Consider the following 25,086-nt stretch of genomic DNA (forward strand, 5'->3'; position numbering starts at 1 on the left):
CTAGCGGAGGCACGAGACCGCAACCCTCGCTATTTCACCACCAGACCGCGAGTCGGACAGCGCGCCCCGAGCCAGGCAGCGCTGCGAAAGAACGTGCAGCAGGCACGTCCGCGGCGGCGGGTGAAGGAGGGCGGACTCTGATCAGGACATTCGCACGCCGGCACCCAGACAGACACAGCATCGTTTCACAGCGTGTCCTACGTCGTTCTAAGTACTTAAGACGGCGGTCTTTAAACGCGGTTCTCCATTTCACACCTTTCGCTCACGTCAGCCTCAATGTGCCAAAATTCACCGAGATCTCCCTCTAAGCAAAATCTGGGCGAAGGAGACGCATTTGTCTTAACAGATGCAAAAGGCGTCCACCTCGAAGTTCTGCTCAGCGAAGAGCAGGATGTCCTCAGAGGACCGGGACGCCAGCCCCACGTGAGCTGACGTCGCCCCTGCAGAATGGCTGGACGAGTTCTCCGTCCTTCCTGCAGTCCGTCGGCTCGTCACTCCCCCTCTCCCTCTCCCGGTCCCTGACACAGGCCAGAGCCCCGGGGTTTCACCTTGTTCAGTAGTTTGATGTTATTTGACCAAGTGGACTTCGCTCTTGGCAGAAAGGAAAATGTTACTTCCTTGAAGTACTTGTTCAGCAAGTCCGGGCACACTTTGAGGATGTTCACCACCAGCTCGGCCACCAGCTCGTCGTCTGCTGCAGTTTTCAAACCCAACAGTAAGTGCAGGAGGGTCAGGTTCCCGCCTCTGCCAGAGAGAGAGAGAGAGACAAGGGTCGGCAGGGAATTTCCACAGCATACTAAGATAATTCATAATTCACAATTCATTCATAATAATCTCAGAATAAAAACAAGCCTCTATTCAAAATAAATAAACTTAAACTGAGAGCTCAGGGTCAGAACGGCAGCTCCTCGAAATCGCCCTCAGGAAACACAGTTGAAACACGGCGACTGGCAAATTTCACCTTTGAATTTCCCTCGTGACACTAAGTGGGGTGTTTTCATGGCCTGCGGGGTTCCAGCTCCCCAAGAAAGGGCTTGAATCTCTCTCCTCTATTTCTGAGTAGCTGAAAAAGTCTCTCCTTTCCTGTCTCCAACCTCTCCTTCCCTCCCTTGAGTTCCATCTGACTTTTATTTTATTTATTTGGGGAGCGGGTGGTAGGGGCAGAAGGGAGAGAGAGAGAGAGAGAGAAAGAGAGAGAGAGAGAGAGAGAGAGAGAGAGAGAGAGACAGACAGACCCAAGCAGGCTCTATGCCGAGCACGGGGCTAACACAGGGCTTGATCCCACGACCCTGAGATCATGACCTGAGCTGATATCAAGGGTCTGACACTCAACAGACTGAGCCACCCAGGCACTCCTCCATTTGACTTTTAAAGAGAAGGAAGAAACCCACTCTCTGTCTCCACCCTGGCCACCTACCAGTCTACCCAGGAGTCAAGGCTAATGTAAAGAAAGGGCCAAACCCGCAGGGAGGAATCCACTCCCCTAATTTCCCCGTGGGATTTTCCTGACCTCTTTCCTCCAACCGCACACGAAAAGGCATGTATGTAAATAAATACACGTGTAAGCATTAGGTATAAAAAAACAGAGAATGCATTTAACTTTTGAAAAGACTTTTACGAGAAGGGCGAATGAACTGCCCCACAGTCCGCAGTGCCATAAATTATTTCTAAAACTCGACAAAATGGCTCCAAGTCTTTCCACAGGTTTTCTGCCTCCTCCGTTTCTAACGTATTTCAAATTCCTATGCCTTCACTGAGCTGCTGCAAGAAGCTAACGTAGAAAAAAAAAAATCTACTGTATGAAAATACTCAAAACTTGTCCCTAAGTGAGTTTTCAAAAGACCATAAAAATAAGAATCAGGAAAACCTGTAGACATTAAACCTTGCATAAAGGAAGGAGCTAGCCCAGGATCTACACAGCCAAGCCCACGGTACTCTAGGGTTACCCCCAGATCCTTCTAAGGGAGGATGACTTTTCAGAGCTGCCTGTTCCTGGGAAGTCACCAAATCCAAAACATCCCAGAATGTATCACTAGCATGCCACGTTGACGGCTTCCAGAATCCTCACTGTTCTGTGTCCCCTTGTGAATTGACTAAAATTAAGATGCATTATGACAGCTTTACCTATAATAAAACATTTTTCAAAAATTGAATTAGAGTGGAATTTTGATCAGAAAGCTATCTTTTCAAAAACTTAAAATTCTTGGGGCGCCTGGGGTGACTCAGTCGGTTGAGCAATCAACTCTTGGTTTCAGCTCAGGTCATGATCTCCTGGTCTCGCGGGTTTGAGGCCCGACTGGGCTCTGTACTGACGGTGTGGAGCCTGCTTAGGAGTCTGTCTGTCTGTCTGTCTCTCTCTCTCTGCCCCTCCTCTGCTCGTGCTCTGTCTCTATTCAAAATAAATAAACTTAAAAAAAAAAAGTTTAAAATTCCTAATATGAAAATTTCACGAACAAAACAGTTTTTGCTGTCAAACAAACACGTTGAGTACTACAAAGTGTACTAAAAATACTATAAACATCCACGTTATTTTAACGGACAACGCAATAAAGTAACATATTTCCACAGCGTACAATGTGGGCCGGGCACTTCCCCCTGAAGTGGATGCCAACTTTATTTCCATTTTACAGATGAGGCAACAGAGGCAGAGAGCAGTAGCACTTGTCAAGGTCTCAGAGCTGACCCCAGAATTTGTTCTCTCAACCTCCACACCAGGGATTGGCAAACTGTGGCCCACTATCTATCTTTGTAAATAAAGCTTTATCGGAACACAGTTACACCCATTTGTTTATGTCCGTGTCTGCTCCGGCACTACAATGTCACAGCTGAGAGGTCACAATACAGACCGCACACCACGCCTCCAATACTTACTTCTTCCCTTAGAGAAGAAGTTTACCAACTATAATGCCTGGCGGCTTTCACACACCCACTGGGTGCCCGGCACTGTCCTAGACACTGGGGATCCCAAACAGACCAGCCTCCGTTCACATTGGTTCTCATCTATCACATAATGAACAAGCAAATAGATAAATGTGCAAGGTGGTGGTAAGTCATAGTCAAGAGCAAGGCAAAAGGACAGGGACAGTGGAAGGGCTATTTCAGAAAAGGGCTGCTGGGGAAGGCCTCCTGGATATGGTGACATGTGCACAGACACCTGAACGGAGGGAGGGAGGGAGCAAGCTTCACCTCCACTGGGGAACCGCACATGTCGATTTTCTCAAAATTTTCCATTAAGGCCCCCACAAACAAAATTCCCTTCCTCTCCCCTAAGCGCAAATATTTGTCTTTTGTCCCTGGCTTCAAAAACTGACATAAACCACAGCTTATTCGAACAGACCCACACCCACAAGCTGATTCAAATACACTCATCAAATGACCTATTTTATGGGTCTTACTTACTTAGGGGGGAAAAAATGTGTTTTAAGCATGGTGTTACATCATACTAGACGATAAAAGTCTGCTGTTACATGTTACCAGGAAGGTGAGCTTGTTTTCCCTGATGAGAGGAAAGTTACACTATCGCTGAAACAAAGTTGAAAGAAAAAGAAATAATGTGGCAAATTAAGTCATAATAATCTCAGAATCAAAACAAGTCACAAGCAGGGAGAAAAATTTCCACGGTGTTATCCCATCCTGAAGGAATCAGTCATTTCCTAACTGGTAGAAACTAAACCAAACCATCCAGATCCTTATGATAAAAGTGCCACAGTGGTAAAATAAAAAAATTTTTAAAAATGAGGGTATTCACAATGAACAGAAAATATACCTAATATTTTTGCCGTCAGGGGGGAAGAAAAGCAGGTTGATAAATCTAACATTAGAGTATTTTGGTTATTAAAAATAGTAACATGGATATGTGTTTACCGTTAGACTAAAAGAGAAAACCTAAAAGAATATCATCTAAACCATCAGGTAGGGACTTTATGTTTCCTTACTGATGAAACATTGCCATAAATGTGCAACATGAAACAAAATTTTGAAAACCCAGCACATCAGCAGCTTTGAGGAGAGGAAGGACTATTTAGCTGTTACGAGGATAGACTTGGAACCAAATTCCCTGGGTTTAAAGTTTATTTTGGGAGAGAAAGAAAGAGAAAGAGAGAGAAGAAGAAGGTGGTGGAGAAGGAGAAGGAGGAGGAGGAGGAGGAGGAGGAGGAGGAAGGCAGAGAGAGAGAGGGAGGGAGGGAGAGAATCCCAAGCAGGCTCAGCACTGTTAGCTCAGTGCACAACATGGGGCTCGGTCCCCTGTGAGATCATGACTGAGCTGAAATCAAGTGTCAGTCAGCCAGGGGCCCCCAGATTCCCTGGGTGTAAACCAGAGCTCTGACACACGCTGAGTGACCCAACTTCTCTGTGCCCATTTCCCTCACCTGCAAAACTGGGAGAGCGGTGGCTCCCGCCTCCGGCCTGTGTGGAGGCCTGCGAAGGGGCCTACCCTCTCTGGCAAGGTGGCCGTAAGACTTTCCTCGGACCCAGCCGACGCCACAGTCTCGAGTGAAACCCGCAGCACCCCCCTGGGTGAGACACCTCCTACTGGGGGCCTAAGTCAGCGGCTACCCTGAGCCCTGTGCCCTAAGGGCACGTGATGAGCAGGGAGTCTCTGGGCTTCCAAATATTCGTCCCTGTAATGAGTGAGGTCACGTCTAAAATTCTAGTTGTAAACCACCACAATTCCGTTATTCGACAGACTTCCACTGGAAGTCACGTACGTGATGGAACACAGGCCCGCGCTTCTCAAATGTGCCACTTTACCTGCCGATGGTACCGAAAGATGCGTCGTAAAAATTAATCCCATGCTTGAGCGAACAGCAAAGATCCATCAGGAAGGTGTGAACAAGCTCCCTCACCAGGATCTTCCCTGAGTCCTCAGAAGAAGTCTACAAGAGTTTTTTAAAATTCAATGAAAATCTTGGGGCGCCTGGGTGGCGCAGTCGGTTAAGCGTCCGACTTCAGCCAGGTCACGATCTCGCGGTCCGTGAGTTCGAGCCCCGCGTCGGGCTCTGGGCTGACGGCTCGGAGCCTGGAGCCTGCTTCCGATTCTGTGTCTCCCTCTCTCTCTGCCCCTCCCCCGTTCATGCTCTGTCTCTCTCTGTCCCAAAAATAAATAAAAAACGTTGAAAAAAAAAAAAAAATTCAATGAAAATCTCAAGTTCATGAGCCTCGGTAACATCTACAGGGTAAAAACTGGGCAATACTACGTGCCTGATGACGACTTAGAAAACATCTTACATGCTTGGTATCATTCAAAAAAAACCCCGAAGAACAGAAACACCAATCAAGACAAGACAAAAATACTCTGATACGTGGAATATAAAAAGAATAAACTGAGTAATACATTTAAAAAAAAAAAAAAAAAAAGCTCATAGATACAGAGAAGAGACTGGTGGTTGCCAGACGTAGAGGTTGGGGGGGGAGTGAAAAAAAATGGGTGAACTGTTTTTGTTTTAGTTTAAATAAGCTGAATTTAAAAAGAAAATATTTATTTTTAACATTGAACAAACAGGGAGTTGCTGGAACAAGAAACAACAGATGAGGGGACACTTTAAGTCATGTCTCATTGTTTCTAAGCACTCCACAGTAAGGGTTCTCATTTAATTTTTATGGCAGGCCTATGAGTCTGGCAGGGTAGAGATGATTACACCATTTTATGTAAGGGCAAACCATGGATCACATAGTGGAACTCCCCACTGCGTTAGCAAATACGGAGCAGATCAGTATCCGTACCCCCATCATTAAAGAATCTCTCTTGGGGAACCTGGGTGGTTCAGTTGGGTAAGCATCTGACTTTGGCTCAGGTCAAGATCTCACAGTTTGTGGGTATGAGCCCCACATCGGGCTCTGTGCTGACAGCTCAGAGCCTGGAGCCTGCTTTGGATTCTGTGTCTCCCTCTCTCTCTGCCCCTTCCTCCACTTACACAAGCAAGTGCACGTGCTCTCTGTCTCTCAGAAATAAATTAAAAAAAAAAAATAGAGTCTCTCTTTACAGCATACAGTTCAATTAGAAAATCATTTTCCTAAGCTTCTATTTGCTTTTGTGTTGTGATTGATATTGTGATATAAGAAATAAATACATGGCACAAAAACGGACACAAAGACCAATGGAATAGAATAGAAACCCCAGAACTAGACCCACAAAAGTATGGCCAACTCATCTTTGACAAAGCAGGAAAGAATATCCAATGGAAAAAAGACAGTCTCTTTAACAAATGGTGCTGGGAGAACTGGATGGACAGCAACATGCAGAAGAATGAAACTAGACCACTTTCTTACACCATTCACAAAAATAAACTCAAAATGGATAAAGGACCTGAATGTGAGACAGGAAACCATCAAAACCCTAGAGGAGAAAGCAGGAAAAGACCTCTCTGACCTCAGCCGCAGCAATTTCTCACTTGACACATCTCCAAAGGCAAGGGAATTAAAAGCAAAAATGAACTATTGGAACCTCGTGAAGATAAAAAGCTTCTGCACAACAAAGGAAACACTCAACAAAACTAAAGGCAACCAACGGAATGGGAAAAGATATTTGCAAATGACCTATCGGACAAAGGACTAGTATCCAAAATCTATAAAGAGCTCACCAAACTCCACACCCAAAAAACAAATAATCCAGTGAAGAAATGGGCAGAAAACATGAATAGACACTTCTCTAAAGAAGACATCCACATGGCCAACAGGCACATGAAAAGATGCTCAACGTTGCTCCTCATCAGGGAAATACAAATCAAAGCCACACTGAGATACCACCTCATGCCAGTCAGAGTGGCTAAAATGAACAAATCAGGAGACTATAGATGCTGGAGAGGATGTGGAGAAACGGCAACCCTCTTGCACTGTTGGTGGGAATGCAAACTGGTGCAGCCGCTCTGGAAAACAGTGTGGAGGTTCCTCAAAAAATTAAAAATAGATCTACCCTATGACCCAGCAATAGCACTGCTAGGAATTTACCCAAGGGATACAGGAGTGCTGATGCCTAGGGGCGCTCGTACCCCAATGCTGACAGCAGCACTTTCAACAATAGCCAAATGATGGAAAGAGCCTAAATGTCCATCAACTGATGAATGGATAAAGAAATTGTGGTTTATATACACAATGGAATACTACGTGGCAATGAGAAAGAACGAAATATGGCCTTTTGTAGCAACGTGGATGGAACTGGAGAGTGTGATGCTAAGTGAAATAAGCCATACAGAGAAAGACAGATACCATATGGTTTCACTCTTATGTGGATCCTGAGAAACTTAACAGAAACCCATGGGGGAGGGGAAGGAAAAAAAAATAGAGGTTAGAGTGGGAGAGAGCCAAAGCATAAGAGACTCTTAAAAACTGAGAATAAACTGAGGGTTGATGGGGGGTGGGAGGGAGGGGAAAGTGGGTGATGGGCATTGAAGAGGGCATCTTTTGGGATGAGCACTGGTGTTGTATGGAAACCAATTTGACAATAAATTTCATATATTAAAAAAAAAAAGAAAGAAAGAAAGAAATACAGCTGACCTTTGAACAACACAGGTTTGAACTGCACAGATCTGCTTATGTGTACTTTTTTTCCCCACGAATGCAGTACAGTATTATAAATGTATTCTCTTATGATTTCCTTAATAACATTTACTTTTCTCCAGCTTACGTTATTGTAAGGATACAGTTTACAATACATATGACATACAAAATATGTGTTAATTGACTGTTTTTGCTACGCATAAGTCTTCCAGTCAACAGTAGGCTATTAGTAGAGTTAAAAAAAATTTTTTTTCTGAATGTTTATTTATTTTGAGAGACAGAAAGACAGATAGCGAGCAGGGGAGTGGCAGAGAGAGAGAGAGGGAGACACAGGCTCCAAAGCAGGCTCCAGGTTTCTGAACTATCAGCACAGAGCCCGACATGGGGCTCAAACCCACCAACTGTGAGATCATGACCTGAGCTGAAGTCGGATGCTTAACTGACTGAGTCACCCAGGCACCCCAAGTGTTTTTTTCTTTTTTAATGTTTATTTATTTATTTTTTGAGAGAGAGAGAGAGACAGAGAGAGACAGAGAGAGGGGGAGACTGAATATCCCAAGCAGCCTCTGCACTATCAGCACAGAGTCTGAAGCAGGGCTCGAACTCATGAACACCAGATCATAACCAAGCTGAAATCAAGAGTTGGGTGCTTAACTACTGAGCCATCCGGGTGCCCCAGTAGTTAAGATTCTGGGGAGTTAAAAGTTATACACAGATTTTGACTGCAGGGGGGTCGGCCCTCCCAGCCCCTGCATAGTTCAGGGGTCAACTGTATTTGGTCTTCAACCCCAGCTCCTGGCGGAGAGCCCCTAGGACTCCAGTAATTTCTTGTGTGATGGGGGTAACACCAATTCTCACACAAGGCTCCAAAATCCCCTGGAATGTTCTACGTGGTAGGAACATTTTTTATTCTAATGAGGCAACTCTTAACGGGCTCCTGGACAGCTTCTGGCTGGACACCAGAATGTAACCAGTAGTGAGAGCATTACTGACCTCCCTGAATTCGAATGTCCTCACCTATAAAGCAGACACATTAAAAAAAAAAAGATTAAAAAATACTCTTAAGAGGGGCAAGTTTAAACCTGTAGTTTTAAACAAGCTTAAGAATGACTTAATTTCTCTTGGTCTTTTGAATAAAATTCCACATTTGGGAGTGTTTTTATTAAGCCCCCGAGGCTTCCTGATAATAGGGCATACAAAACATGTTCAAAACAAGAGGACATAGGCCAGTCACAAAGATAAAAGGACATAAAACACAGGGCTCTTGAGAGGTAAATTACTATAAAGTTCACAGGAAGTCTGAGCCTTCACTACTCTGGCCAAGTCCATGTTCCGAAACACCCTGAAGAAAATCAAAATGAGGATTAAAATGTACACTGGCCTTGGGTCAACTAGAAAGCAACTGTTCTAATTCAACGTTTGAGGAACTATTACAAAATAAATTACACATGTCAGTAGGTGAGGAAATTGGGGTTTTCCTAGACACTTGGAAGTAAAAGCAACGGGCCTTGAAACTCTAAGAGCTGGTATGAACAGGATGGAAAGAAGGAAAAGAAGAGGTAAATGAGAGGAGGAGAGAGCCTGGGTCAATACTATGCGTCTACTGGGCAAGCCCAGCAGGGAAAACCAGCATGTCACTCAGCTAAAAGGAGCAACGGTTTTCCCTTCAAGGTAGAAAAAAAAAAGTCTAATATCAAAATACCTCAGAGAATAGAAACAATCTTATAAAAAAAAAAACACGAAAAAACCAAAACTTTAAAAAGATCATATTTCATGTAAGCAGAGAATCAATATAACCACGAGCCAAGAGAAACAGATCGAATGGAGGGACTTTAGGGGGTACGCTCCCCAGTCTCCAGCTGTGAGGCTCACACACTAACAGTGAGGTCAACTCAAACCCAACAGGACTGTACCTTGCCATGTTCCAGGTTCACGTCAACAATCCCATTCCAGCTGTAGAGAGCTGCTATATGGTTCAACAACTGCCCCGTAAAGAAACGCACCTTCTGGGTTTTTGTGATATTTTTATTGTGAACTACCTGAAAACAATAAAACACACGAATTTCAAGGAGCTCGATTTTCACAACAGTGTGTATTGTTTTTCATCATTACCAAAATCCTGCGGGCCCACGGCAAAATATTTGACCAGAAAAAGGAAAAACATAAAGAGAAAAACAAAATTCATCGGTATCTGAACCGTCCTAGGATACAGTTAGCATCTGGTATACTTCCTTTCATCCCTCCATCCCGCAACACAGAAGATGTATGTGTATCACTGTTGTGTTTTGTTTTGTTTTTGTCTCTGTGAGATTATATATAGTTTTCTGCCTACTTTTAAATAGTATGAACTTTTCCCACGTTATTAAAAACTCCTTTAGAACACCATTTTGGAAGGCTATCATTCTAGCGACCATAATTTATGTCACCGTCCCCCGGGGGGTGCAAAGTGAGGTTGTTTGCACTCTATCGTCTGCTTCCTTGCGCCGAGTCCTGCCTGCGTCCCTGATTATGCACTCGGAATTGTGGCACAAGGCCTCAGCTCCCCTCAAACCCACTCCCGGTGCCTCCCAGGGTGTCCTGGGTGGTTCTGAGGTTCCCAAGTCTGGGAACATGTTGAAGACCTCTAACGCACACCGCCAGACCTGCTAGAACACTGCCTCCACAAAAGCACCCGACTCAAAGGTACTTTTGCCAGCACTGAACGGCATTGTTTTAAAAGGTCAGTGCTAATTTCGTTGGCGGAAAAAACCTGTACCTCATGACCTGTGTTACTTTAAATCAGGGCTTCTCAGCACTCTGACATTCTGGCCCAAATAACTGCTGCAGGGGACGGACCTGTGCGGGCAGGACGCTGGGCCTGGTCTCTACCCACTGGGTGCCAGTTGTTACTTCCCCGGTTATGACAACCAGAAACGTTTCCAACACTGCCAAATGTCTACAGTGGAGGGGGCAAAACCACCCCCAGCTGAGAACCACAGTTTTAAATACTATGCTAATCAGCCATTTTTATATGGATTGCCAGTTCATGGCTTTTAACGACTTTTTGTGTTGGCAGAGTCGTAGAGTTTTTCTAACTGAGCATTTAAGTTGCTTCTGTATTAAAGTCAGTGATTCGTTCAGCCAGTTTTAAAGTTTCTACAAGATGCTTGTAAAAGGCAGAATATATAAGGCGATACATAGTCACATTTTGCCGGGTGTGTAAATGAAAACAGCCATAACTTACAGCTCCCAATTATCCCTGTGGCTTCCCGTGAAAGGGCAAGCAACAGCATGTCTCCTGGGGTGACAAAACTGCAGCCCGAAGGAACAGTTTGCCATCCCCCAGCCTGTGTGCCCTAAGACATTGTGGCTCTAGGGTCCTGTCACACCCTGGGGAAGACAAACCGCAGAACAACACTGAGTACCAAACACGTACCTTTGCTTTCAGCGTGGACAACAAAATATTGACGGTGGAAATCCTGTCTTCCTTTATGCCCGAGCTAAAAATGCAAGGAATAAATTCTGAAAGGAAAAGGTTCAAAGCATTAAACTCAAAAATATTTTGAACACGAGAGCAGATGAGAGAACAAATTACTTCATAAAGTGGCACAGCAAACAATGCCATTCGCTCCCTTTTTTATTTTCTGAAGGTTTTGTCCTTTTCGATTATACATGTTCACAGTAGGAATAAACCACTTCATGACATGGGAAATCAATATCTAAAGGTAAAACAATGACAGAGCCATTAAAGAGGTTCAGTAGTTCTGTTTTACTGTCCTTCATATTGACTATTTGACAGAGAATGTACGTACAATTTTGCTGAATTTCTCTCTTTGCTTAGATTTGCTGATACCTATATCTTTATCTATATATGTTTTTTTGGTGAGAGGGCTAGCAGGGAGTGGGGCAGAGGGAATGAGGGGAAGAGAATCTTAAGCAGACCCCATGCTCAGCACGGAGCCAGATGTAGAACTCGATCCGTCTTCAACGGAGACGAAATCCAGAGTTGGACACTCAACCGACTGAGCCACCCAGGCGCCCCCAGATTTATATTTTAAATCATTTTATTGACTGTGGTAGAATTCGGGATGATGTGTCTGTCTGCTTTCTTTTCATGCTTTTGATCTCCAAGGAATCAGCTACCACAGCTCGATGCCGTATCATGACTAACGTAACGGTGACACTGGGCAGAAACATCAAAGCGATTAGAATTTTGCTTGCTCCAGAGGTGCTCAAAGGGCACACACATATTTTCTACAAAGGAAATTCATTCTCAAAAGAAGAAAAATCAGAAAATACCAAACAAACCAAAAGGATGAAATTTGAAAGCAAACATAATTCCACTACCCAGAGGTAACTAGTTAACCGCTAACCTTCTGATATATCCATAGTCCGTTAAATGTATCTTTCAGTAAAATGGGGTACTCGAGTTTTACAACTGAGTCTACACCCCATCATATGTTGTTTAAAAGGCTGACATTGGGGGCGCCTGGGTGGCTCAGTCGGTTAGACGTCCGACTTCGGCCCAGGTCACGATCTCACGGTCCGTGAGTTCGAGTCCCACGTCGGGCTCTGGGCTGATGGCTCAGAGCCTGGAGCCTGCTTCTGATTCTGTGTCTCCCTCTCTCTCTGCCCCTCCCCCATTCATGCTCTGTCTCACTCTGTCTCAAAAATAAATAAACGTTAAAAAAAATTTTTAAAAAAATAAAAATAAAAAAAATAAAAATAAAAATAAAAGGCTGACATCGGGAAGCATATTTCTACGTCATTTCTAACAGCTGCGTTCCACCTTACGATTAGTCCTGTTTGTGCAATCAATCCCTTGACGGTCAATAGTTAGGAGGAGTCCAATTTTCAGCGAACGTGAAAAAATTATCCACTAAGAAAACCTCTACTCACATCCTTAATTCTACCCTTAGGATAAATGGCTAGACGTGGAATGGCTGCTGGATCACACATTTTTAAAGTTTCGACGCGTTTTTCAAGTTTTGCAAAGTGCCCTGCAAAAACATTAACTGAAGTACAACCCTGCCCCATCAGCAGCGCACATAAGTAACCCCAAACCGCCGTCCTTTAATAAAGGCCGGACGGCGCAGACGACCACGGGAATTCGGAAGAACCCTAGCCCTGGGAGCAGCAGCAGCAGACCTCACACAGGAGCGGCCACAAGCGGTTAAGGCCTGTCTGCTGCACCGTGCAACGAAGGGGTCTCCTCCGTGGCACCGCCTCCCCCGTCAATGGGGCTACCTGCGTGGACCAGGGCTGCCACCGTATGGAGTGACCGGCACCCACCACCCTGTTCCTAAACGGTCGCTGGCAGTCGTCCAGAGACAGCTCTAAGGCTCCCACCTTGGGGGAGGTGAGAGAAGGACTGGAGACCCGGCCACCCCGGGCCACAGGCACCGTGCTGTTCCTCCGACTCCCAGAGCTCTGGCAAGGACGTGCAACCTGCGCACAGAGCCTGGTATCACACCGAACACCTGCTACATGCGAAGTGCCTTCCTTCTAGTGCCATCATTCTCCGTCTTACTGAATCTCTCGATGAGGAGCAAGCGGCCCGAACAGGCTCTCGGGCCACAGCCACCAGAAGGTGGTCCAGCTAGACTTCTCTGAAGCCCCATTACCGATATTCTGGTAACACTCAGCAAGGCCACCGAAGTAACTAAACTTTAGTTTTCCGAAGTCAATTACTAAGGAGGGCCGGGCAGCCAGGGCTACGTATCTGTGCATGTTCTGGAGCCACAGAGCCTCCTTTGTTTGTACGCGAGTCTCAAGTTTGCATCTCTCCTTTGTCAGCACGTCGCCCAGCATTCCAGGTAGCATGACAGGAATGCCTCTGTCGGTGCTCACGAGCGACATCAAAACCGCACCGACCGCGGCTTCGCCGCACACACGTCCAACATTCTAGTGTGTGCAGCGGCCGTAAAGGCTGCAGACTGCTCAACCTGGAAAAATATTTTGCGGCAGATTTTCCAAAACACAATCGCCACCAGGCTTTGCTACGAGACAAAGAGGCGCACCTACCTTTCAACTCCAGCACCTGTGCTATCGTGCTGTCATCGCCGGCGATCAGAAAGGAGAGGGCGAACTGAATGTAGGCCAGCCGGACGTCGTGCACACCCTGGGGGGGCGAAGGAGACCACGTGTCACGTGCAGGAAGCAGGGACTTGGCGGCACGCACGCCCCTCCCGTCCCAATGGCACAGAGGCCTTGGGGCTTGTGCCGTCAGAAGGCTCAAAATCTAAAACAACGGTCATGTCTCTATGGGAACATGGAACCTTTTCTCTGCTCTTCTCCCTCAATCTTCTGCTCTACTTTTCCTTGTCTTTCAAGCTGTTTTTAAATAGAAAAGAATGGGTAGGGGCACCTGGGTGGCTCAGTCGGTTAAGCGTCTGATTTCAGCTCAAGTCGTGATCTCACAGGTTGTGAGTTTGAGTCCCACGTCAGGCTCTGTGCTGACAGCTTAGAGCCTGGAGCCTGCTTCGAATTCTGCATCTCCCATCTCTCTCTGCTCCTCCCCAGCTCACATGCTGTCTCTCTCTCAAAAAATAAAGATCAAAAAAAAAAAATCTTTTTTAATAAAAAAATCAAAAAAAAAAAAAAGAAACATGGGTAAAGTTTGGCTGAGTCCCCTTCCCGGTCATAACGTAAACATTTTGGGTGTCTGGACCACTTTGGTATGGAGCAGAAGATTCCCAGCCTGTCCAGACACCATCTACTTCACTTGCCAATGAAATAATATACACATTTTTGAAAATCCAGAGCCAATGGAAAGACTGGTTCTGCTTCTGCTGACACCAATGAGGTGCTGTCTGGGTTTTATCAGGTATTATAAATTCACACCAGACACCACGGCCCAGACGCTGCCCTGTCACCAACCCTGCGTGGCCTTCCTGGGACTGACATCCGCGCTATTCTGCCGCGACCCAAGACAGAGGGCGTCCCCGAGGAGGCCCACAGGCCATGACCAGTAGCCAACACTTCAGGGGAAGTCGCGGGGGCCATCTGATCAGCTTTCCCTCCCAGTAATTTTAAGACACACGCGTGTCTCATCGGGTTCACACGCCAGCGGTCACGCGGATCGCTCACCGGCTGTACCAGCAGCAGCTCACACGCTGGGATCCTCCACTCCTTCAACTGTCACCTCCTCCCTACTTGAGTTCCCAAAGGTATCCTAATTGGTTGTCAGGAAATAAGTTAATGCCACGGAGAATTAGTTCCTTGAATGCCCGGAAAGATTAAGAAGTCCGCCTTCCAGATGGTTCCATTCCATTTAGTAGTGGCAGGGTGGTGGTGAGGAGGAGGAGGAGGAGGAGGAGGAGGAGGAGGAGGCGGCGGCGGCCAATGTCATTTACTGAGCATTCACTACACCAGACACTAAGTCAAAGGCTGCATATCTGTTACTTCATTTACTCCTCTGAACAACTTGAGGTGGAGATGCCTTCTACACCCATTTTACAGATGAGGAAACGGGCTTTAAAAACTCACTCAAGGACATGCAGCTACTAAGTGAGTACGTACTGGAACTGGAAAACAGGAAATAATTGTACAAACATACTGCCTCGTGCTCGACTTTACGTCTGACTGGACAAGTGCTTTCTCCTCCGAGCTGCCACGGCATTTTCATCTTGCTTTTTCTCAATCTGCAGGGATCGCACTTGGAACCACCTAGGCCTCTACATGAGAACTGAATTAATTCTGTCTTGTTTTGTCGGGTGTCTGTTTTTTTTTTTTTTTTTTTCAACGTTTTTTATTTATTTTTGGGACAGAGAGAGACAGAGCATGAACGGGGGAGGGGCAGAGAGAGAGGGAGACACAGAATCGGAAACAGGCTCCAGGCTCCGAGCCATCGGCCCAGAGCCCGACGCGGGGCTCGAACTCACGGACCGCGAGATCGTGACCTGGCTGAAGTCGGACGCTTAACCGACTGCGCCACCCAGGCGCCCCATCGGGTGTCTGTTTCTTAGGGAGAAGAGAAAGGCCATCAGACCCCTACCCTGCAACATCCAGACAGAGGCCTTGCACATTCGCTGTCCTCACTGGGTCTCCACTTCCATCCATGCCCCACGGCATTTCAGCAAGACCCTCTCAGACCAATCCTGGTTTATTCCAAATACACTAAGCGCTGAAAACTATGCTCCCCATTCCAGGGACGACTCTGTGGGCCTCCTCACAAGACAGAGTTTGGGTACCACGGTCACTAAGGTCTTGAAAGTGAGCTGCTTTTCCTCAGCGTACCTGCAATGCTTTAGTGCCTTCAAAACACAACAATTCAGTGGTGTGCAAACAGCAGTTATATTCAAGAGGCCATAATCTCGGGCTGAGAGACCACTCAAAGATGACTAAGATACCGTCCCTGTCCTCAGGACGCTTAAAGGAGCCACCGCTCCTGAATCATCTAGATGCCTCGTTGAAAGAAACACATCAACTAACTCAAGCACAGTTAACTTGTTATCTCGACCCACGTGTGTCTCGTGTTCTGCAAGAATGCTGGTGAGATGCCAAAACTTGCCTGGTAAGTTTTAGCAGCTACATGCTGCTAGCTGGCTGGCTGGAAAGGTTCTACAAGTTTGGGGGGGGGGGGGGATGCCCACTTAAGTACTGGGAGTCAGGGCCCTAGAAGGTCGGTTGCAGTTATGTGCCACTCTGGATCCTTCCATCCTGCTTGTACACAGCAGCTGGACTAGATCCCCTCAAGGGTCCCCCCAGCAATGAATTTCGAACTGATATGGAAGTGGGTCCTCACCTCCTGGCCTCCATCTCGCATATCCCAGCCAGCCCCCAATTTCAGACCCCTGACTGTGAACACACCAAGATCACCCTAGACACAGCGCGCACCCCCTCCAAGCAGCCACTGCCCTGCCTCCCGCTCACGCCCCCAACCAGACAGCCCCTCACCGTCCCCTGGGCCTCTGCCCTCCATCCCAGCAAGCTCCATTGGAGGCAAGAGGGCCACATGCCCCATTCCTACTCTCTGACTTCACAGCGTTATTATCCTAGGAAGAAAGCATCCTGGGCTCTCTACAGCTCGTTCCACAAAACGCTGTCTAAAATAGACCAAAACATATTTGGTAAAACTGCTCTCTGGCAAAGGATTTGAACAGTGCTTTCTTTGGCTGGATGAAAAATAACTCTCTTCACAAAGCTTTAAGAATTCCCTCCAAGATGCTAAAACACACTCATTAAGAAAAAATACATCTGTAGATCTATCAGCTTCTTCAATAACCGAAGGGCATGAGAAAAAGGTTGGGGGGCGGGGCTTTGACAAAACTCAAAGCCAGGGAAGAAATTTAAGAAACATACCCACCAAACACAATGGGTGGCCCTTGTCTGGATCCTGACCTGAATCACAAAGCGTAAAGACATTTCTGAGACAGTGGGAAAAACGGAGACCAAACTGGGCATTCACTGATACTAAGAATTGTGAGCAGTATTAGGTGTGGTGATGGTAGTGTGGTTTTTTTTTTTTAAAAGCTCATTTTTTGTTAAAGGTACACGCTGAAATTTTTACAGGGAAATGCGGTTCCCGGGTGGGATTTGCGGCACTAGACCGTCCCGAAACAACCAAACATGTGGGAGAGGGGGCAGCGCCTGCAGCTGGAGGACAGGTAGGTGGGGATTCTCTGTGCTGCTCTCTTTTTTAATGTCCCTGACATCCCTATATGGGGAAAAAAAAAATTAATGTCTAAAACCATTTCCTAAAACATTTAAGGTATGCCACAAAGTAAAAACACTCCCATGTTAACGATAATTCTCATTTTACAGACCGAGGAAACGTAAAATAAGTTGCCGAGACCCCGAGGTGAAGCGGGCGCGGCCTACAGCCGGGGTTCAGGCAGGGACGCCCCAGTCGTGTCTTGGTGGGTGGTCTGGGCACTGACATATTTTACTTAGGAGGCTGAGCTAGTTGAGGTCAAGAGAGAGGGAGTGGAAGCAGGGAGGGAATCTGACGGGTAATTACTGACAGGCTGACTGCCAGGTAAGACCAAAGAAGCATGACATCTGCCCTAATGTGCAAACGGCACGCAGATTCTTTTTAGAGATGCATTTAAATGTCAGGAGCCATCACTCAATGAACGGAATTTGTTGACACAGAGTACGTGAATAATTCACGGTACTAAAAAAAGAGAATCCGCGAGACACTAAGACCTGGGATTTTTTTTTTTCCCCTCAGGGAACACCTTGTTTGTAATTCCAGGAAAACCCTCGACACGGGGCCCAACCTCACCAAGCCATACAAGTTACTTGGTGTTACTATGATTAACCTTCAGTCTATTACCTGGAGGTGCGGAAACTCCGAATCCCTGAAGAGTTAGAGAACGGGGTGCGGAAGTAAATCACACTCACGTGGCCCTCCACCTGGGCAGACAGGTTGCTGACCGTCGGTCTGCCGTCTGTGCTCGGGATGGGGGTGTGGAGAACGGAGCCCCAGCTGTCGATGGCACAGCCGTGCCAGCAGGGAGGGCTCACACAACTCTTTCCAGCTTCTGAGTCCTCAAACTTGTGCTTTCTCCTCAAGAACCTCTCTCAACCCAAGTGAAACGTCTAGGGCCACCGGGGAACTCTTATTTTTTTTTCATGTTTATGAGAGAGACAGACAGACAGAATGTGAGCGGGGGAGGGGCAGAGAGAGAGGGAGACACAGAATCCGAAGCAGGTACCAGGCTCCGAGCTGTCAGCACAGAGCCCAACGTGGGACTCGAACTCACAAACTGTGAGATCGCAACCTGAGCTGAAGTCAGACGGTTAACCGACTGAGCCACCCAGGTGCCTGGGAACTTTTTTTTTTTTTTTAAAAACACAGCTCTCCTGAGGGGCACGTCCGACTTCGGCTCAGGCCATGACCTCATGGATTGTGAGTTCGAGCCCCACGTTGGGCCCACTGCTGTCAGCACAGAGCCCGCTTCAGTTCCTCTGTCTCCCTCTCTCTCAAAACTAAATAAACATTTAAAAAACAAAACAAAACAAAAAAAACTCTCCTGAAAACCATTCACCCTTCCATTCTCTTTGGCACAGTCCAGCACCTACTCCTTATAAGACGTACAAACAGGAGGCACAAGAAACATTAAAAAGCCGTAAGTATCTTCCTTGATGATGCCACTTCCTAGTTGAAACTTCCAAGGGTTTTCTCCAAAATGGACAGAATAGGATCAGGAGGTACGTGGGAGGTTATTCTGTCTACTCTGTGAAGACGCTCACGAGCTATGTCATCCTCACGAGCCAGGAGGGCACGGCGATGCTGAGCCCCCAGAGAAGCCGTCCTCAGATGTCCCTGTCATCCAGGCTCTGCCACACATACAGGCCTTCTACTCCGCCCACATGAAGACCAAGGTCGAAGAAAGGACAAGAAACAAACTGCTACGGCCCTCCAGAGAGCAAGGAAACACATGGGAGGTACAAGACGCTGGGAGCTCCTCACCTTTGAATCCCTCTTGGTCGCCAGGGTGTACAAGGTCTTTTTATTCAAATCAAAATGGCTGCAGACGTCCCTGGCGGCCTCAGGACCCTGGGTCACCATGGCGGCCATCAGGTTGAGACAGGCTCGAGCCATCCTGTGGGAACATCAGGCACGTGAGGAAGAGCAGAAGCACAAGCCACTTCACTGCAAAGCCAAGTGCACTCCGGGCTGTGCGGTCTGCGGTCCCCAAATCAGAAAAAGGAAGGAAACAGATGAGCAGGCATGCTTAAAAAAACAAAAACAAAAAAACCCAAAACCAAACCTTCACACAATCTCCAAATAAAGCTTAAAAACAGAGTCTGAAGAGGATGCAAGAATACAAAATGTGAGACACAAAGAAGATGGCAAGGTCTCTCCCCACTAACTCATCACGTAACTGGGAGACCCGCAGCTCGTCCCCGCCACCGAGGGCACAGATGTCTTCGGAGAGGGCGTCTCCAAAAGCAAGCTCTCAGCTGCCTTTCGGTTCCCCTGCCCCCCAAAACCCGTGGTTGACTGCGCGCCTACCACACCCCAGGCCCCGTTCGAGGTGCTGGAAGACAGCATCTCATACGACACTCAAGGCACCCGCCTACACGCACCTTGCATTCCAGCAAAGGGAAGTGGACAGTCAACAGACGGACCTAGAATGTTACGTCAAATGTCTGGCTGCACGAATAGACCTGCAAACGGATACTTCTGCCTGCCAGCTAAAAGGACAGAAAGTGACAGTAAATGGAGGACAGTGGAGCAAGGCCTCCCTGAGATGACACTTCTGGACCACAGGGTCCTGAAGGAGAGAGGGAAGGAGACTGCGGTGACCACAAAGAGCTGCTAGGGCAGAAGAGCAGGAAACGTAAAGAATGTCCAGAGTGTTCCCATAACAGCAAAAAGAACAGCAGCACCGGCGTGACAAGGATGCGTGGTAGGAGTCTACGGCGTGAGGGGCTGGCCCCAGGGGAAGGAGAGGCAGAGCCATGGCTTTCCGAGGGAAGGAAAGGTCAAAAGAGCTGAACGCAGACCGAGCCCACGGCTGGTCTTGCCACATAACAGCGGGCAACTTACCTGTAGCCCGAGGCATACAGGGACTCACAGATGAGCTTCATGTGGCTGTTCAGCAGCTTTTTCACGATGTTGGTTCCCACAACATGAAAATGGGAAAGGTCGCTCGCTGTCCGCAATAGTATGGCCTCAAAAACTTGAAATATTAATAGCGTCTGCAAAGACAGAATTAAAATGCTTATGAATCAGCTCATTTCTGGTTTTCCTCTATACATACGCTCCTCCTGTCCTAGCCAGTCATTTAAAACCTTCAACGTGCAGGACGGGCCTGCTCAGATCCTGAGCCAAAGGCAGGAAGGTGACAGCTTCACAGGCTGCTCGGCAGACCCCCAGCTCTGGAATTAGTCCTGCTCCCACGGTCCAGCTAAGTGGAGAACTCTTCCCGGCTTATAATTACACAAAATGAAATGAAAAGAGCGATCTCTACTCATGACTGGACCTCCCTGCTCTGGGGATATTCAGGTCGACAGTCTTACAGCAATAACCCTGAGATTTCAACAGGTTCATAAATATCCCGAATTCTGAACCTCTCTGGAACCAGAAGTCTCGACTCAATATGTGTGTGCAACTATGACATGCGGCTTCTACCTATTTCCCTTTTGTCAAAACAAAGCAACCATGTCAAGGGGGCGCCTGGCTGGCTCAGTTGGTGGAGCATGCGACTCTTGATCTTGGGGTTACAAGTCTGAGCTCCAGGTTGGGTGCAGAGATTGCTTAAAAACAAACCATGACAGGGGCGCCTAGGTGGCTCAGTCGGTTAGGCGGCCGACTTCGGCTCAGGTCACGATCTCGCAGTCCGTGAGTTCGAGCCCCGCGTCGGGCTCTGGGCTGACGGCTCAGAGCCTGGAGCCTGTTTCAGATTCTGTGTCTCCCTCTCTCTCTGCCCCTCCCCTGTTCATGCTCTGTCTCTCTGTGTCTCAAAAATAAATAAACGTTAAAAAAATAAATAAATAAATTTAAAAAAAACAAAAAAAACAAACCATGGCAAAACCAAATGCATTGAGATTAAGGGTCTATGGTCCTTCCCTCTGGTATCACTCACTAACATGAAGTTAGCACTTTCCATTAACATGCTTTAAAAAGTCATGATACAAAATTGGATGTATTCCTATGACACAGGAACAAAACATAGTCTTCTATAGAAAGGTGATAATGTTCTGGAAATTCTACCACATTTCTCTCCATAAAGCTCAACACCATAGTGGTGTGAACTTTGTCTTCTCTTCAGCAAGCCAGGTGAGGAATGACATACTTCACTTTCCGGCCGCTTCTCCCCGCTCAGGAGCTGGAAAATCTCTGCACATTCAACCGAAATCTTTATGTACCCTTCCACAACATCATACACGTCTTCCCTCGGTAGCTTCTTGGCAGCAGCGACAAATGCTTCCAAGGCTGAAATAAGAGTAACGTTCAAACGTTAACAGGGACGGTCTCCTTAGCAACAATCACAGCCGCCGCTGCGACAGAGGCAGATTTCCAGCAGAAGCATCCAGGCGGCTGGAGGTGCCGCTCACCCAGAGGGAGAACACAGCAGCATTGCGGAGACGGGGCCATCCAGAGTTCTGACATGGCCTTTTCTCTATCTCCACTGAGGTAAAGGGGAACAACTTTCAAAGGAAGAGCTTTAGAGCCAAGCCTTCTAGGGGCAGGGATCCTCCCCACCACTGACATTGATCCACTCCTGGGCACCCTCTGGGTCTAGACCAATCTAACCCTGAAGCTGTACACCCACCTCCATGAAGGGGGTAAAATCAGAGAACGGATAAAAAAAATGTGGCGCAGCTTATCTGTAGCTAAGTGTATATACAAGGAACTATTATTCAGCCAGAAGAGAGAAGGAACTCTGCCTTTTGCAACACGTATGGACCTTTGAGGGCACAGAGTGAAGTGAGTCAGAGAAAGACAAACGCTGTATGTTCTACTTATAGGTGGAACCTAAAAGAGCCAAACTCATACAAACAAAGAGCAGAATGGTGGGCAGGGATTGGGGGGGGGGGGGGAGAAATGGGGAGATGTCAGTCAAAGGGTACAGACTTTCAGCTATAAAGATGAGTACATTCTGGGCACCCGGCTGGCTCAGTAGGTAGCACATGCGACCCTTGATCTGGGGGTGGAGAGTCTGAGCCCCACATTGCGGGCAGAGTTTACTTAAAAGAAAAAAAATAATGAGTAAGATGAGTAAATTCTGGGGATCTAATGTACAGCATGGTGACTATAATTAACAGTACTGTAGTATATACTTGAAGCTTACTGTGGTAATCATTTCACAGTATATGTGTGTCATCATCTCACTGTACATCTTTTTAAGTTTTTCTATTTTGAGAGAGGAGAGAGCACGTGCGATGGAGGAGCAGATAAAGAGGGGGAGAGAGAATCCCAAGCAGGCTCCACGCTGTCAGCACAGAGCCCGACACAGGGCTCAATTTCACGAACCGTGAGGTCATGACTTGAGCCAAAACCACGAGTGGGATGTTTAACTGACTGAGCCACCCAGGCACCTGTCATCATACATCTTAAACTTACATCAGTTATGTCAATCGTGTGTCAATAAAGCTACGTAAAAAGACAACACAAAAATAACAACAAAAAAACCTTTCCTAATGCCTGGATGAAATCAAAACCCCTAACATCTGTCAATTCTACTTCTCTGATCTGTCAGGAGATCGTGTCACAGGAAGCTATGAGAACACATCAAAAGGGAGACAGAATCCAAGAGAGAGACCAGATTCAAACACAAATTCAACACAATCTCATACAGCGGATTCACACTTTCACCCACTGACTTCAGCTTCGCCGCATCTTCCAACTACCTCATCTGTACCCACTGCCCGTCAACCCGAGTTTCTTTTCTTTTAAATTTTTTTTTTTAACGTTTTATTTATTTTTGAGACAGAGACAGAGCATGAACGGGGGAGGGGCCGAGAGAGAGAGAGACACAGAATTGGAAGCAGGCTCCAGGCTCCGAGCCGTCAGCCCAGAGCCCGACGCGGGGCTCGAACTCACGGACCGCGAGATCGTGACCTGAGCTGAAGTCGGCCGCTTAACCAACTGAGCCACCCAGGCGCCCCTAACCCGAGTTTCCTTCTGAGACCTGTTCAAATGCAGCACCTGAATCCCATGGAGCTGCCTGAGCAAAACCGTGAACACGTACATGAATACAATCTTTTAAATAACTAAGCATGCTCTTTCTTCTGCCAGAATGGTTCCTGTCCCTGTTCCTACCCCAACCTACAACTCCGCTGAAAAGCCACTCCCTCTGGGGAGACCTCTTTGAGCCCCCAGATTAGGTCTGAGGACTGAAGGCCCTATGTACCCCTCCTTGGGAGGACCGGTACTTGGAACTCTTCATATGTAATTATATTGATTGACACCTGCCTTCTCCACTTCACTATTCATGTGCTCCAGAATGGCAAGGCCCAGGTCTGATTTTGTACTCACCATTGTATCTCTAGCACATCACAGCCCCTAGTAAATAACGCAGAAAGGAACGAATGACTGAAATGTAGCACTCTGAGCTAAAGCAGGTATCATCTTCAAAGCACTGGCTGGAAGTTGCAGGCATCAAATGTTTAAAAACACAATTTATGGGAGGACAAATTGTTAAGTGGGACTATCCCGGCCATCAACTTAATAATCTCTTTAACCAGGGAGAAATGCTGTCACTTCTATTTTGACACACTACCAGTGCTCTCACATACTAGCATATTCAATTGTTGGGGCTCCTGGGTGGCTCAGGAGTGGCTCAGTCACTTAAGCAGCCGACTCCGGCTCAGGTCATGATCTCACAGTTAGTGGGTTTGAGCTCCAAGATGGGCTCTGTGCTGACAGCTCGGAGCCTGGAGCCTGTTTCAGATTCTGTGCCTTCCTCTCTTTCTGCCTCTCCCCTGCTCACACTGTTTCTCTGTCCCTCAAAAATAAATAAACACCTTAAATTTCTTTAAAAAATTCAATTGCATTTTTTTCCTCCTAACCTACATACTTTTCCAATGGATTACAAGAGGTTGTGAAGCGTGATCACACTTTTCAGAAAGTGAAATTACAGAATCTGCTCCGTATTGGTCACTAGTCCAGTGACTAGACCAGTTCCATATTGGTCAACTGACCAGTCCCTGGGACGCTTCATGCTGTAGTTTATTACATGTCATCGGATCAGCGTGAGTGTTGGGGGCTCCAAAGATCTTGAAAATAGCGCTGACGGCCACAGAACCAGCAAACTGTCTCAATGAATGGCCCCGAGATGACTCACAGTTGGGACTCAGCAAGTATACATATATGCTTCTCTGACAATTGCAATAGAGGTTTTAGAGGTTGCTAAGGAATGCCGCCCGGCCAAAGGAGGCGTGCAGTCGCGTAGAACTGTCACGACCGAGCAAGGCGGATTCCACCAGCTGACAGCCCAGGGCAAGACAGTGCAGCGCGCGGCCCCACAGCGGCCCCGGCCGCCCGGGACCCTGGACGCCCGAGCACCGGGGCCACGGTTTCCCGTCTGCAAACCGGAAGGCCCGGCTCTGAGACTCCGGGACCGAACAGTGCACAGAGGAGGGCTGAGCCTGGCACGCGGCCGCGACCCGCCTCGCCCGCACGTGCTCCCCGCCCCGGCCAGCCCCGCACTCACCCGGCTCCGCGCCCTGCGGACCCCGCAGCTCAGCCTTGAAGCGCACGCCCGTGAGCTCTTCGGAGCGGGCCCGCTTGGCTGCGCCCGCGCGGAGAGCCGTGCTGTCCTGGCCGCCCGCGGCCTTCCTCTTGGGGACCCCCATGGCCGAGAGGGGAGGGGCGCGCCGGGATCTACACACCAGGAAACCCGGCAAGAGGACGCGCGGACAGCGGAGTACCACCTCGGCGTGCCAGGTGCCCACACGTGCGCAGGAAGGGGCGGGACCGGCGGAAGGGGCGGGGCCTCCGTGGGAGGTCGGGGCGGGCCTGCGCGATGGGGCCGGCGGAAGGGGCGTGGCCTGTGGCGGGGCGGGGCCTGAACCAGGGCGGGCGGCCGGGAAGCTAGACCCCGTTCGGGGAGGTGCTCCCGGCGCCGAACCCCGAGGTTTCTCCTGTTTCTGTTGTTCACGCTGGCTCGCTCGCTACTTAGGACGAACCGACACCGCCCTGCCACAATG

General features: G+C 47.8%; 1 protein-coding gene across 5 annotated transcripts in view; it reads right to left on the reverse strand.

The window, feature by feature from the left end:
• URB1 (URB1 ribosome biogenesis homolog) overlaps positions 1–24,825 on the reverse strand; it is an 87,418-nt gene extending 62,593 nt beyond the window's left edge. For 4 of the 5 annotated variants that reach the window (XR_009262309.1, XR_009262310.1, XM_058731873.1 and 1 more), the window contains exons 1-9: positions 24,591–24,825; positions 21,228–21,367; positions 19,979–20,130; positions 18,896–19,028; positions 13,501–13,597; positions 10,913–10,998; positions 9,411–9,536; positions 4,753–4,877; positions 549–744 (exon numbers count right to left, since the gene is read on the reverse strand). Coding sequence is in view for 3 of the 5 variants with exons in the window: in XM_058731873.1 (XP_058587856.1) it covers positions 549–744; positions 4,753–4,877; positions 9,411–9,536; positions 10,913–10,998; positions 13,501–13,597; positions 18,896–19,028; positions 19,979–20,130; positions 21,228–21,367; positions 24,591–24,732 (1,197 nt within the window). In the remaining 2 variants the exon portion in view is untranslated. Of the gene's footprint in view, positions 1–548; positions 745–4,752; positions 4,878–9,410; positions 9,537–10,912; positions 10,999–13,500; positions 13,598–18,895; positions 19,029–19,978; positions 20,131–21,227; positions 21,368–24,590 lie in introns of those variants that run through there. The other variant, XM_058731874.1, reaches the window with a different exon arrangement.
• Positions 24,826–25,086: the final 261 nt, after the last annotated feature.

Source organism: Neofelis nebulosa, chromosome 5, assembly GCF_028018385.1.
Source record: "Neofelis nebulosa isolate mNeoNeb1 chromosome 5, mNeoNeb1.pri, whole genome shotgun sequence".
Classification (NCBI taxonomy): domain Eukaryota; kingdom Metazoa; phylum Chordata; class Mammalia; order Carnivora; family Felidae; genus Neofelis; species Neofelis nebulosa.